Genomic DNA, 14,169 nt, shown 5'->3' with positions numbered 1-14,169 from the left:
ATTCAGGTTTATAATATTAATAAGTGAGATAAGGAGAAACCTCTTATGAAATATGAAAGAGCATGTAACATTAATAATTATTCAATGTTTATTTGATGAAAATTGGTTTTTAAATGGAGATATCCAAAAAAGTGACAATAATAAAAGGCGACAGGCCACCCCTTTTATTAGATCTCTTTGTTTCACCTTGTTTTTGGATATCTCAGCCATTTCAAATCCGATTTTCATCAAATAAACTTTTGATACTCCTTAGAATTGCATGCCCTTTAACATCTCATAGAGTGGTTTCTGAATATCTCGCAAAACGTTAAAAGCTAAATCCTCACCTCAACCAGAACTGTACACACCCTTTAGTTCTTAAATGTGAGTTAGGGATAAAAACAACCACTGTAAAAATTTGAATTGGTAAAATCGATGTTAAGTATTGTTAAATATGCAAAATGTGAACAATAGTTAAAACTGTTTCCAGACTAAACTGTCTACAGTTACGGTTTACTGAGAAAAATACAGGGGTATCTCCTTATATTTTAGGCTTTATTGCAAAAACTTTATATGATAGGGTGTTTTGTGGTACAATAAGCCTAAGATGTCACATCTTAAAAAATTTTTAACATCACTGTTCTCAAAGGTAAGCAGGACCTTTAAACATGCCAGAGGTAATAGCCGAGGGTATTTGAACTGTTCTGAAGGTACCGAGTGTGGGTATTAACCCATTGAGGACGAGTCCCAAGTATACTTGGGCATGTGTCTATGGGAAATGAATGTTGTAGAAAAATCTGTCCATCCTCAACGGATTAAAATTACATTGGATTATGACCTGCTCTGGACATCATCGTCACACATCCAGCCATGATACTCTCTCAGATAAACACAGTTGTAATCTAATTAGCCTCAAAACTCTTTTTATCAAGAACCTTCTGCCATTAACCCATTACAGCAGTAAGACCTGATGGAATTTTGCTGCAGAAATTATCATCTCATTATTACTAAACTGGCCACTCTGAATTTCACTGCATCAACTGAATTTTATGTCATCTTATTTTTTTTATATACCGTATCGTGATATATTTCAAATACAACACAATGTGAAGATTGAATATATACATATAACAGGCAAACTATGTTTTTCGGTAATGATACATATACCTGTCAGTGTGATAATTTTGATAGCTATAAGCTTTGAATTTTAAGCTGAAGTTTGTTTGTCTCAGTTTTTAATAGTTCTTTTGAATTTTCTGATTACATCTCCCTTTGGTAACTTCTTTAACCTCTCTCTCTCCTCCCTCTCCCTCACCCACTAACTTTCTTTTTCTCTCCCATTCTTTTCTCCAGTTACACATTATATTTTATAACATACACTGGCATTACGTGCATTACAAGAAATGAGCAAAATGAGATATAAATCTGATTTCTTGTGTTTTGAAGAGGTCTTTTTTAGTTTCTTTTTTTTTTTTTTTAAGCCTCCGGTATCATTATCAAGCATTGCAATAATCACAATCAGCAATGCAATGATTTTTTTTTTTTCACATGTAGTATTTTTTAATCAAAGTATGTCGTCATTGGGGCAGCAAGACCTCGTATCTGCAATGTCAAATACTTGGCATGCCGTGGTGGTGGCCTTATATTTGGGTTGGAGCAGCTGAAACTTGAACGGGACATCGCTTGGCTTATATATTGTCTGACCAATAGTTCGAGGAAGTCATTTTCACCAAAATTTGAGATACAAGGTCTTGTCGCCCCAGCGACCATAATGGTATTGTGATGTACTGTTGATATAACATAATCTGAATCATAAACGCGGGATGGAAGTTTATTTTTCAGTAACCACAATTTGTTGTATAGTTTCTTTATATATTTCATGATAAATTTATATGTGTATATTTATATATTTATATATTTATAACATTGTAATTTGTTTTAAAATGTAAATGAAGTGTATAGCATTATTCTCAGTGTAATAATTATTGATATACAATTCTGAATTTTATTCGGAAGTTTGTGTTTGGTCTCAATTAATAGTTCTGAAACGCGCTATGAAACGTTTTCCTTTCTCCACCCCTCCCTCTCCCTCCCTCCCTTTCTCTTTCTCTCTATCTCTCTTTATTTGTTATTCTAATTCATTATATAATAGTTATATTAATTGTTATCCATCTGATTTCAGTACTGGCGTTGGTTTGATTTGATTTGTTTGTTTTTTGCATGTTTTTGTAATCAAGTATAGTAAGATTTTTTTTTTTAATAGATACATGTTTGGAGGTACATGACATGACCATTTTTATGAAGTTCAATTTCCATGTGCAATATTGTATCCCTGATATTTTTTGTTCATTGTATCTTGTATTTTTTCTTCATATTCCTATGTTCTCACATTGTAAAATATCTGTAATTCAGCCTGTGGGCTGCAAGAGATGTTGCCAAATAAAAATACCTTTTCATTCATTCATTATCTTATCTTGGAGACAGATGTATGTTATTCTGTGGAAAAGTTTAAATTCATTCAGTCTGAACAACGTATACAAATTAACATTGCCAATTTGAGACAGAAACATCCTCTATTCTTTCAAAATGTGTTGCCCATTTAAGGAACAGTTATGAATGTACTATAGATCATATGGATAGTTCTGCAATCAGAGTCAAAATGGTATGACCAAAATAAGACTGAAAACGAAAGAGAGATTTAATTGTACTAGGCAAACCACTCATTGAATAGTAAAATTTAGATCAAAAATATACAGCAAGGTGTATCAGCGACTTGATTGGTTAAAGGAACTAAAATACATTGCAAATGCATGTTGACTCGGCATACATTGATTCATATATACCCTTAGCATCACTTCTGTGGCAAGATGAATACATCTACTCATGTGTACCATATTTTTTATATGCTATAATATCTTTTGTTTTTCTTCAAACTACTTGGATACACTAACAAAAACCATTCCAACCAAGATTCTGCCAGTGACATCATCTATCAATTATTGTTAAAGCAATAATATTGAAATAAAATCATATCCAATTAATCTGAAGAAAAATAGTAGAAATATCAGTACGAAATATATTGACACATATTTCTAAAGATATTCGTTTGGCCACATAACTAATTATCGCAGGCGTATTACGAATGATAGTATGTGCGTCAATAACCAATAGCATTGCATATTCCCATTAATGCACTGCTTCTATACTTTGTGAGTGTGAACACAGTGTAGTAATGATACTTCCACCTCCACGTACTTCTACTTCTACTGCTAATTTTTCTTTCCAAACCTGTGCTGCTACTGTACTCACCAAGACTAGACAAAGACTCGATGGTCTCTGCAACTTTGATGCATTCATCCATGCCATTAATGTCCAGTCTGATGGTCAGGAAGTCCTTGCACTTAACTGTTAGCTGACCGGTGCTTCCAACAAATTTCTTCTCAAGGCTATCTACATTACTGTGCAGCAACTTCAAAGGAAAAAAAAATATAAAGACATTGTACGAGGAGAATTTGCAGTTGATAAATTATCAACTTAAACTTAAAATATTCTTCTTCTTTTTTTACAAGTATATGTGTTTACAAAATTAGTTGTGGGTTTAACGATATCACCATCTCTTTTGATTTGAATGCATTTTTAATGTTTTATAAAATTACTTTATTTCACATCCAATTTTGAAAATATTTCCATATTTCTGTTGGTATGTTTGTATTCTACGTATTGTCATGAAATTTCTATCTGCTGGTCTCATTTTACACTATCTATTCTAGTCATTAAAATAAAGGATGTTTGTTGCATTGAAGTTCTAGCATATTGGCATGAAAATGAGTAATTGAAAGTTAACTCTATTCCTATCACGAAAAAAGAAAGGAACAACCCATTCAACAATTGCTACATGTACATGTAAGAGATTTAACAAATTCCATGCCACCCTTTGTAATAGTTAACCATATCATTAAATGGTTCTGAAAGTTTGCATACACTTCAAAGGTTTTAGTTTTGAATAAATGCTCATCCTTTGTCACCTTCAGTAATCATGATTTAAAGCTATAGTGAAAGTGCAGCTCGTAAAATTCTTGACAATATAAATATTCTGACTTTATGCCTAACGTCCATTTTAATAGCATGCAGCATCTATTGCATATTCACTTTCTATTGACCTATGATGTCTATTAAAGGTCCTGTTTACCTTTGGGAGCAGTGATTTAAAAATGTTCAAGATATCACTTTTGATGCATATAGTGAAGGTCAGTTCTATCACAAAACATCCTACCATAAAAATGTTTTGCAATAAAGCTTAAAATACAGGGAGATATCACTATTTTTCTCATTAAACCATAACTGTAGATGGCTTAGTGTGGAAACATTTTTATCATAACTATTGTTCACATTTTGCATATTTGATTATACTGGTTCAAATTCTCTAATTGGTTGTTTCTATCCCTAACTCACATTTAAGAATTATTTTGAAGCACTAATACAGGGCTTTTGCTTCATCTGCAAATGGTAAATTATGCCTTTAACCAGATGAGGATGGACTGATAAATTGCTACAACAAGCATGTCCCATAATAGACACTCGGCCGAGTATACTCAAGACTCAGCCTCAGCGGATTAACCCATTCCGTATGGATACCTGGTGGCCTGTGTATTACTAAAGTCTATTGGCATTTTCAAATTCAGTATGGCAGTGGTTAAGAGGTCTTTGGGTGTCTAACAATGACTGCAGCATTTAGTGCAGACAATACGAAGTGCCCAAAGTTATACATTAACTGCCAAATGCATGCACTAAACTTAACATTGGACTAAAAAATTAGGTTTCAAAAGGAAATTAGTCGCACTTTGTGTATGGTTGATTTGTAAAGTTATCCAAGGCATGAAACTGTACTCAGATTTAAAAGTCATTCATGAGAGAGCTGTATATAACAATATTTTCACATCATAGTAGTGGCTGCCAATATAGACAGCTCACCAAGGCGCGTCATGCAAAGATTTGAAGCCCAAAATACAACCAATATAAAAAGATATCTACAATAGAAAGATGACTATATGGTCAGATAATTCAGGGATGTAATTACGTACAATTTCCTTCAATAATTTCAAATTTCCAAAAGGGCAGTAAATGCAATAGGATTTAGAAGTATGAATCTCCCTGGATTCCTTGGTGTCCAGTGTATTTGTTTCTTTTCAAATATATATGAATATAATTAGGATTAGTCTTCAACAGGTTAAAGGTTTACAACACGTGGCAATTCTTAATCTTTTTTTCTTTTCTTTTTTGCAGCTGATATCATTAATTTATAATGAAGATATAAACAAGGCTATTTATCCAAATTGCCAAATGTGAAGTACCTCAATTACACAATATTGGTATTACAGAAAGTAAAGTATCACAGACAAAAAACATTGTGAATTTGTAATTAAGCCATCCAAAAGAAGGAAGAAGGAAAGAAGGAAGAAGAACTTGAAGGAACAAAGCTATCTTTTGGAGGATTTTCCAGACTTTGTGGTAGATTATACTGACTGCAACGAAAAGATATATAAGCTTTCAAAAAAAAAAAAGATATACTTATCTCACTTGCTTCCATCTTAAAAGCTATTAGAGTATTGTGTTTCCAATCCCATTACTTAATTGTAATTTGTTTTGCTCTGTTTTGCTTTTTGGAGAGGGGTTACCACTTACCCATAATTCCTCTGAGTTTGTCTGCCTGGAGGAGAGAATCATGTGATGTCCTGTTAGGCACAGTGTCCCAGTTACTGGCTGGTAACCATGGCGATGCAACACCACATCATCCACCTTGGGTATGCGGATGAAGTCAACAAACTCCATCGTGTGAAACTCTGCAGGGAAGTTGAATCGAAGAAGATGAAACTTATATAGAGCTTTACAAAAGTGGTTGTATTTTACAACACTCACTGTAGAGCAAATGCTGGCCATAAATCATTTTAACCCATCCCATCCCATAAATTATATATCTGATGTTTGGTGCAGAATCAACTGTTAAAAATGATATTTACTGTTTCATAAGTTTGATCTTACAAGAAAAAAAAAAAGTGTGAATAGAGCCATTAGTTGCTGATATAATTGTTTGCACCAGGAGCAGAATTTTCAAAAGACTTTAAACTGCTAGATTTAAAATGTATTTCTAAGTTGGCAACACATGACAGCAGAATAAAGTTTCTTTTTTTAATTTGAATGTCAGTGCTTATCTAACATTTAAAAAAAAAAATACATGAAAATGAGGAGATTCTGTAAAGTGTGCAAAATAAAAAGAATGAAAGAAATCATGAGAATGTTTAGATTTGAGAGAAAAAAAAAATTATCTTTTAAAATATGTCCCAATTGAAGAGTCATTTGTGTATTTCCAACAAGGCAAGTGCCAAAATGTGTCTCGCCCATTCGCGTAGAAGAAATCAATGTTTTTCTAACTCCCGGAAGTTCAATGACCAAGTCTATGACCTTTGACCTTGTGGTGACCTTCAACTCCCCAAGGGACATTTACCAGTCAAGTTTGGTCACAAACAGTTGGAGGGATCAGAAGTTATGAAGCTTTAAAAAAAAAAAAAATCTACAAGTGCAATCTGAATGACAGAGGGTTCAAAAACAAGAATTGTTCATTCTACCTTCGGAATATAAATAATGAGAAAAGTATTACATGTATTACATATTGCATATCTATGTGAATGATACAGGAACAACTCAGAAAAACAACTTAGACTTGCTAATAACCTGTTTAGGACAAGTTTCGGATATATTCAGGCAAGTGTCTATGGGAAATGCGTGCTGTAGCAAAATCAACCCATCCCCAATGTGTTAAAGATAAAATGTGACACAAATTCTATTTCATTCTCACATTCTATAAAACCAAATCTAGATCTGCAGTTGATGGGGAGGTAATATCCTATTTCATCCCATATTCTTGAACACAAGAAATCCCACACACTGCTAAAGGTATGCTTGGATGAGTGTTCACAAGATGTTTTCACAGGAATTTGTATCTGCGCACTTAGCATCATTTACAGAGGGCAATATTTCCAACTTCCTGCAGCATTCAACATTATGCATAACATGCAGAATGTCAATCCCACACAAGTCTGTTTGGTCATGATAATATTATCATCCTGACCAAACAGACTTGTTCATCCCTTTAAGTGCAGTAACCATCTCGCAACTGCTAGCATAAAATTCCATAGGCATTCACACACACACACACACATACACACACATACACACAAATGCCAGCAGGGATGGCAGTTTAAAGCCCTTGTTCCACTATGTTCTACTATCCAAATATACTGTGGACCTTAAAGAGGCTCCTCAACTCACGGTTCTTTTGCAGCAATGCATTGTTAATCAAAGATGTGCTGATCTTTCCAAGGTTTTTTCTTGATGTCCTTGCTTTTATAGTTCGTCTTCCCGCAGTTGCAGATGATTTCATATTCTTCAAAATTCTACTATGTCCTCTTCCTCCTCTTTTAGCATCACATGCAGTCTCTCTTTCTTTGCCTTTTGGGTAGCTGCTTCGCTGCTTTCTTCTTTTCTTTTTCTTCATCTCTTCTTCTTCTTCGAAAAATTTGAGCTCCTGCTTCATATTCTGCCTCGACAGGTGCAGCGACAATGTCCTCCAACATCTGGGAAGGCGTAGGAACAGCGTAGCTAAAGCGGTAACAGCGTAGCTAAAGCAGAAACAGCGTAACTAAAGCGGGAATGATGCATACTGAGAGCGTCATAAGAACAGGCCTTGATTCCATACGAGAGTAGAGAACATAGTGAGAGCGGTGTTAAAGCGGGAAGATCGTGCTTTGATCAGGGAAGAGCAGCACAGCAGCGGGACCACGTCGGTGCCTAAGTTTACTTCCCGTCTTGTGCCAATGTTACTACGCTCAGAAAGACCTTGTTACACTAATCCCGCAGTGTTTTCACTGTCACTACGCTCTCCCTGCTTGCCGTACGATTCAAAATAGGTCAATTTTGATCGGGGAGATCGGGAAGAAATTTTGAACAGGTTCAAAATTTCTTCCCGATCTGAAAAAATGCCCGCTCCAACCCCGACCTCCGAACGCTGCTACTACGATGCTTCCGATCCCCGTACACTTTTGCCGCTCTCTCCCGATCTAATACATCGGGACAGATCGGGGTCCAGATCATGATAGTGGAACGGGGGCTTAAACACTGTAATTCAATGGGCTGGAACTTTTACTGCGTCTCACCGATGTCCCACTTGCTAGGGCGTGATTTCTGATGGGTTGTGGTTGCTGTTGGATCATAGTTCCCACTGGGTCATGGTTCCCACTGGATCTCGTTACCTGCTGGGTAAAGGTTCCCTCTGGGGCATGGCCCAGACTGGGCCATGGTTCCGACTGGACAATGGTTCCCACTGGATCATGGTTTCCATTGGGTCTAGACAGTAGTTCTCACTGGGTCATGGTTCCCAATGAAACATGGCTCCTACTGGGTTGTGGTTCCCCCTGGATCATGGTTCCCACTTTGTCATGGTTGCAACGGTGTCATGGTTCCAAGTGGGGTGTGGTTTCAACTAGATCAAGGTTTCCAGTAGGTCACAGTTCCCACTGGATCATGGTTGCCACTGTGTCATGGTTTCCACTGGGTTGTGGTACCCACTGGATCATGGTTCCCACTGGGTCATGGCTCCCATTAGGGTGTGGTTCCCACTGGATCATGGTTCCCATGCTGGGTCATGGTTCTCACTGGGTCATGGTTCTTACTGAACCATGGTTCCCACTGGGTTAAGGTGCTCACATGGTTCCTACTGGGTTGAGGTGCTCACGTGGTTCCCACTGGATCATGGGTCCCACTGGGTTATGGTTCCCACTGGGGTGTGGTTCCCACTGGATCATGGTTCCCACTGGGTCATGGTTCCCAACTGCTGGATCATGGTTGCCACTGTGTCATGGTTGGCACTGGATCATGTTTCCTATTGTGTCTGTACAGTAGTTCTCAATGAACCATGGTTCCCACTGGGTTGTGGTTCCCACTGAATAATGGTTCCCACTGGGTCATGGTTCCCATTAGGGTGTGGTTCCCACTGGATCATGGTTCCCACTGGGTCATGGTTCTTACTGAACCATGGTTCCCACTGGGTTGTGGTTCCCACATGGTTCCCACTGGATCATGGTTCCGACTGGGTCATGGTTCCCACTTGGGTGGGGGTTCCCACTGGATCATGGTTCCCACTTGGTCACGGTTCCCACTGGGTCATGGTTCCCACTGGATCGTGGTTCCTGCTGGGTCTTAATTCCCACTGGATCATGTCTCCCACTGTGTCATGGTTGCCACTGTGTCATGGCCCCCATCACATCATGGTTCCCACAGGTTCATGGTTCCTTCTGGGGATTGACTCGATAATGTTTGATCTATGATGATTATAATGTTGATGATCAACAAACTCTATAATTGTATCTGATAGGCATACAGATCCTCTTCTCTGTCCCATCCATGCCCCTCTTGCTATGGCATGGTTCCTGCAGGGGCATGGTTCAAACTGGGGGGAGGGGTCCCACTGGGTCCTGGTTCCCAACTGGAAATGACCAATCTCAATCTACTGCCATATGCTGCTTGCATTGCTACACTTGTACCATAGTGTTACTACAGCAAGAGGCCCTTGAGAAAGACTACGGGTGTACATGCCATACAAGTGTACAGTGTATGCTTCATATCGTACTGTTTGATAATTAATGCCTTTTCCTCTTGTCTGCAAGTGAATAATGTTCTGATTGTATTATTTCCATACAGCAAATTTCTACACATTTTCCGTCTAGTCCCCCCCCCCCCCCCCCCCATTACCAACATTTAGGCAATCCGTTATTAAAGTAGAATATCATTCCTTCAGTACTGTAAGTAAAATCCTATCAGAGTTTTGGAAACTAAGCCAGCAAACAAATGTACCTGTATCTTAGAAAATAAGTTTAAATTTCAAAAGACTACAGTGTAGACATTCTATTAACAATGGCTCCACAGGGATTAAATAGACGAATTGACATTTCTGTTACTACATGTATTAATATCATAATGCTCAAAGGACCATTCACTTTAAACTATCAAATTATGTCACACAACATCACTAGCAGCATGGACTAAGGTAACCTCTTTTACAAACTAAATTTTATGAATAATATCTGCATTACTTGGTAGTATTAAGTAAAAATTGGAATGGGGTCCAGAATAATCTGTACCATTTTGACACTGCAGAGTACTTTAAGAGTTTGTGAAGGCAATTTTTTATTTGAATTGACCGCTTTGCCCTCCTAATTCAGATAAGGTGGGGGGATACATCAATTTGTCAAAGGGGTATATGAGGTGCTTTAACTTTTGACCTCTTGTAAACTTATATTTTGTGGAATATGCACCTTCTCCTGCGAGTGGGTGGTAACAGAAACACAAAAGATTGAGTGTACACTGTATTTGTTTCAAGAAACAGAGTATAATAATAAGGCCAGTATCATACTTTCAATATGATTATAAATCCTGAGCAGAAAGTTTAACTATCAAAATTGAGAAATATAGAGTGGAATCACTCAACTTTGAATACGATAGGACAATATCCTTTCTGCTTATTCAATGAACCAGTGAACAAATGAAAGGGTGAAAATTAATAATAAACATTGTCATATTTTTTTTCAATTGCCCATGCAAAGGGATACCAATTTTATGAACAGCATTGCTGTATTCTGAGAGACAAAAGGGCATACTTGTGGTGGGGAGAACAGTATTTTTAACCTCTCCTGAAATAGATGAGTAATCATTTGGGGAAAAAGTAATTCCCATAAACCTGCAGAATTTTTTTGGTGGAAAGAAAAGTACAAAATACTAAAAAAAAAACATATTTTCCGTCTCTGCATAAAGTTAGTGTAATGCCCACAGAAACCTTATGAACCCTGTACAGCAACCAATCTGAACCCTGCACAAACTCTACATGATTTTTGAGAAACTTGATGGGAATGATTACAACATAATGCACTTTATGACATTTTAACCAACACAGTCAGACAAAAGTGTAAAAACCATACACACACACACAACACAAATCTGTAAACTGTATAAAATACAGCTGCCAACTTCTCAAGAGCAGTCTAGACATTGTCGCGCTACAATACTAAAAGCCAGTTGGATTTGGGTATCAAGATGATATTTGTATTTTAATAGTATATAATCCCTATTCAGCAAAAGTAACTTTTGGAATACCCTCACTCATCAACAAAGAAAGTATGCATGCTGATGTGCTCATTTGCAAACTAAGATGATTTTTGTGGGTTTTTCTTTTTTCGGTAAGCATCCATACATTATCATTCAATCACATACAACTAGATTTTTTTCTACATACAAATTTGATACACTCTTGGCAAAATATTGCTTTGCAAACAGTGCCAAAGTAAAGCACATTATATGTGCCCTGAGGTGAAAAATCCAGCTCGCTTGTACAAGGTACAGTCGTAGAGAATGGGTGACTTTCATGCATCATCACATTAAGTACTCACTAAAAGTAGGTTCCATGATATAGATCTCCACACATATAAGATTTCCTTGATGATGCAACAAATCATATCATACAAGTGCATGTGTATGTATGTAATCTCCCTGCCAGTGAAGGGGACACAAAACTCATCCGCCGCCTAGCTACACTGAGTGTGATTCAATTGTGCCATCATGCTGATGATATCCCATTAGCACGAGAGGTTTTCCTAGTTCGATGGAAAGCAAAAGGAGCTCTGCTGCTCTGAAACTGGTGGATCAAAGAATAACAGAAGGGTCAAAACTGATAGTAGAACACAGTTCGTCTGGGAGAGCGTTCGACTTGAAAACAGTGCACGCCAGAGCGGGCAGGCTTTCCTTCAGAATCCGACGTCGTCAAGAAGAGAGACAAACACTTGACGAGAGATCATGAGGGGGGAGACGGGAGAGAGAGCACACTGAGAGGTGCAAGTCGGGGGGAAAATAGGGGCGCGCTGGAATGAACGTGAGGGTGCACGCACTGACTGACGGAGCAGTGATTCCGAGGCGGCTCTGAGGGCCGCGCTGCAGATTGCAGCAAGTCAATTCTCCACGCACACACTTCTGGTTAATTCCAGATTTCCTGGGGGGTAGTAATTATAGGAGAGGAAGTAGAGACAATCAGGGACTGAGGGTGGGGGAACGGGGGTGGGGAAGAAAAATTATTTTTATGTGCAGCAGCTGTTGCTTCAGTAGTTCTTCCCTCTTTACGACTTCATCTGACTGTATAATCTGTTTTAATACTTTTCTTGTCATTCAGCAGAACTATCAATTTCAGCGTATTAAACATGATAACAAATCCACTATCAATTTTTTTTCCTTCTAATCCAATATGCACACACTTCGTATGATACTGTAAAAGCTTTTATTCATTTTTTCGCAGGGATAATTTATTTTTTTTTTTTTTGCAAATCACTGTTGAGCTGCAAATTTAACAGGCAAAAATATCACCACACAATATGGTACATGTGTGTACATATATTAGTACTTTTGTGCACTCAAACTTAGCACTTAGCACAGTGAAATCGCAGAAAATCATCTCACAAAAATGTCTGTGACCTTCTCATTTGCATGAATTTCAGATCTGATTTTGATGAAACTTCTAAAATTCTGTTCACTTGATTTATTTGAAGCTAATTCAAAAATGGAGTTGCATTGGAGAAATTCTGGCTGTGGAATAACTTGGCACAAGTACATCCGTCATGTTAAATGTATGAGTTGGTGTACAGCCAGGATCCATTTTTTTTTTAAAGCAAACATGACGTTTGTGCCAAATCATATTCAGTAACCAAATTTAATCATGGAAAGCAAAATAAATCTGATACATGGCAAGGCATAGTGTCACACATAAAGCATTGAGTGTCAGGGCTCAGGGTTAAAGCTTTTCTGTACCTGAGAAATTGGACAATGTGTGCAATGATATTGTGTTTTCTCTAGCACTCAAAACTTACATTGTGAAGCTTTAGGCCAACATCTGTAAAGAACTTTGTAGGTTTTATGTACATTTTATGGAGATTTCAGATTCTTTACGAAAAAAAAAAAATAGCTAAGCTGGGCTTGGGGCATTCAAACTTTGGGATTCAATCTGCAGTCTCAATACTACATAGTTTACAACAAAATAGCTCAAACATTTCATCTGTAATTTTCATTTCAATTCAGTGTAATTTATGTTCATATTCTTAATGAAAAAAAAATGTAGGATTAAACAAGATGCATGATATTCAGTGAGGATGCACAATGAAATTCTATCAACATAGAACATGGTGGTCAATTATAATCAAAATTTGAATCAAAGTGAACATGCTATCAGAGAAATAAAATGGAACCTAAATTTGTTTACTTGAGTTTAAGTACAGTAAGCTTGATAATATTGACAGTTCCAGCAATGAATTCATTTAGTATATAAGCATAGACTCCAACTCTCCCGTTTTCGACGGGAGATCTCCTGCCGAAAACCCATTTTTGCAAAATCTCCCGTTCTCCCGTTTGAGATCTAATTTCTCCCGCCCTGGCTCTTTGTCTCCCGTTGGAAGGGATTTCTTACTTATTTCTATCGTATGTTGAAAAAATAAGCCTTAGATAGCACAAGAGAGCATCTAGAACCCTAGGAACTTCGCGCTTTGCACACATCAAGTTGGAGTCTCCCGTTTGCTAGGGGTTTCAGGCGGGAGAATCTCCAGATCAGAAGGTGCTTTGGGTTGGAGTCTCTGTATAAGTTATGATAACCATTAAAGGCACTGTTTTTAAAACCCTTTTTGTGCCATGGCACTTAACTTTACTTTGCCAAGTTTTTCATCAGTATTCAGTAAATCGCCTGAACTTGAACTAGTTGCACAGAGTAGATCAACAAGCCAACCCACATACTATATAATATCTAGTAATGTGCATTGACAGTCAAACAGGAAGATCATGGTGGAACAATGGGGATAAGAGGGATTGGATTATCTCAATTCAGGTCCAGACATCTTTGCCAATTGACAAAGTTAGCACGGTATTAAGGGTTTAGTAACACTTCACTCCTAACCAGTTGAGGACTAGCTGATTTTCCTTTAACACACTTTTCCCACAGACACCTGGGCCCCGTCTTATAAAGACTTGTGATTGATTCAAATCAATCACAACTTTACGATTGAATGCAAATCCATCTTATGAAAAAAGTTATGATTGAAATTAGGACAGAGA

General features: G+C 37.4%; 1 protein-coding gene across 1 annotated transcript in view; it reads right to left on the bottom strand.

Moving 5' to 3' along the window:
- The window catches only part of LOC140235696 (myotubularin-related protein 9-like), a 39,101-nt gene extending 27,611 nt beyond the window's left edge, over positions 1-11,490 (bottom strand). Inside the window, exons 1-3 of the mRNA XM_072315714.1 lie at positions 11,475-11,490; positions 5,662-5,819; positions 3,289-3,448 (exon numbers count right to left, since the gene is read on the bottom strand). Of these exons, the coding sequence (XP_072171815.1) occupies positions 3,289-3,448; positions 5,662-5,819; positions 11,475-11,490 (334 nt within the window). The remainder of the gene's footprint in view (positions 1-3,288; positions 3,449-5,661; positions 5,820-11,474) is intronic.
- Between the last annotated feature and the right edge of the window lie 2,679 nt (positions 11,491-14,169).

The sequence above is a fragment of the Diadema setosum genome, chromosome 12, assembly GCF_964275005.1.
Source record: "Diadema setosum chromosome 12, eeDiaSeto1, whole genome shotgun sequence".
NCBI classification, from domain to species: Eukaryota; Metazoa; Echinodermata; class Echinoidea; order Diadematoida; family Diadematidae; genus Diadema; species Diadema setosum.
The sequence above is the reverse complement of the archived record's forward strand: the minus strand, read 5'-3'. Positions and strand labels throughout refer to the sequence as shown.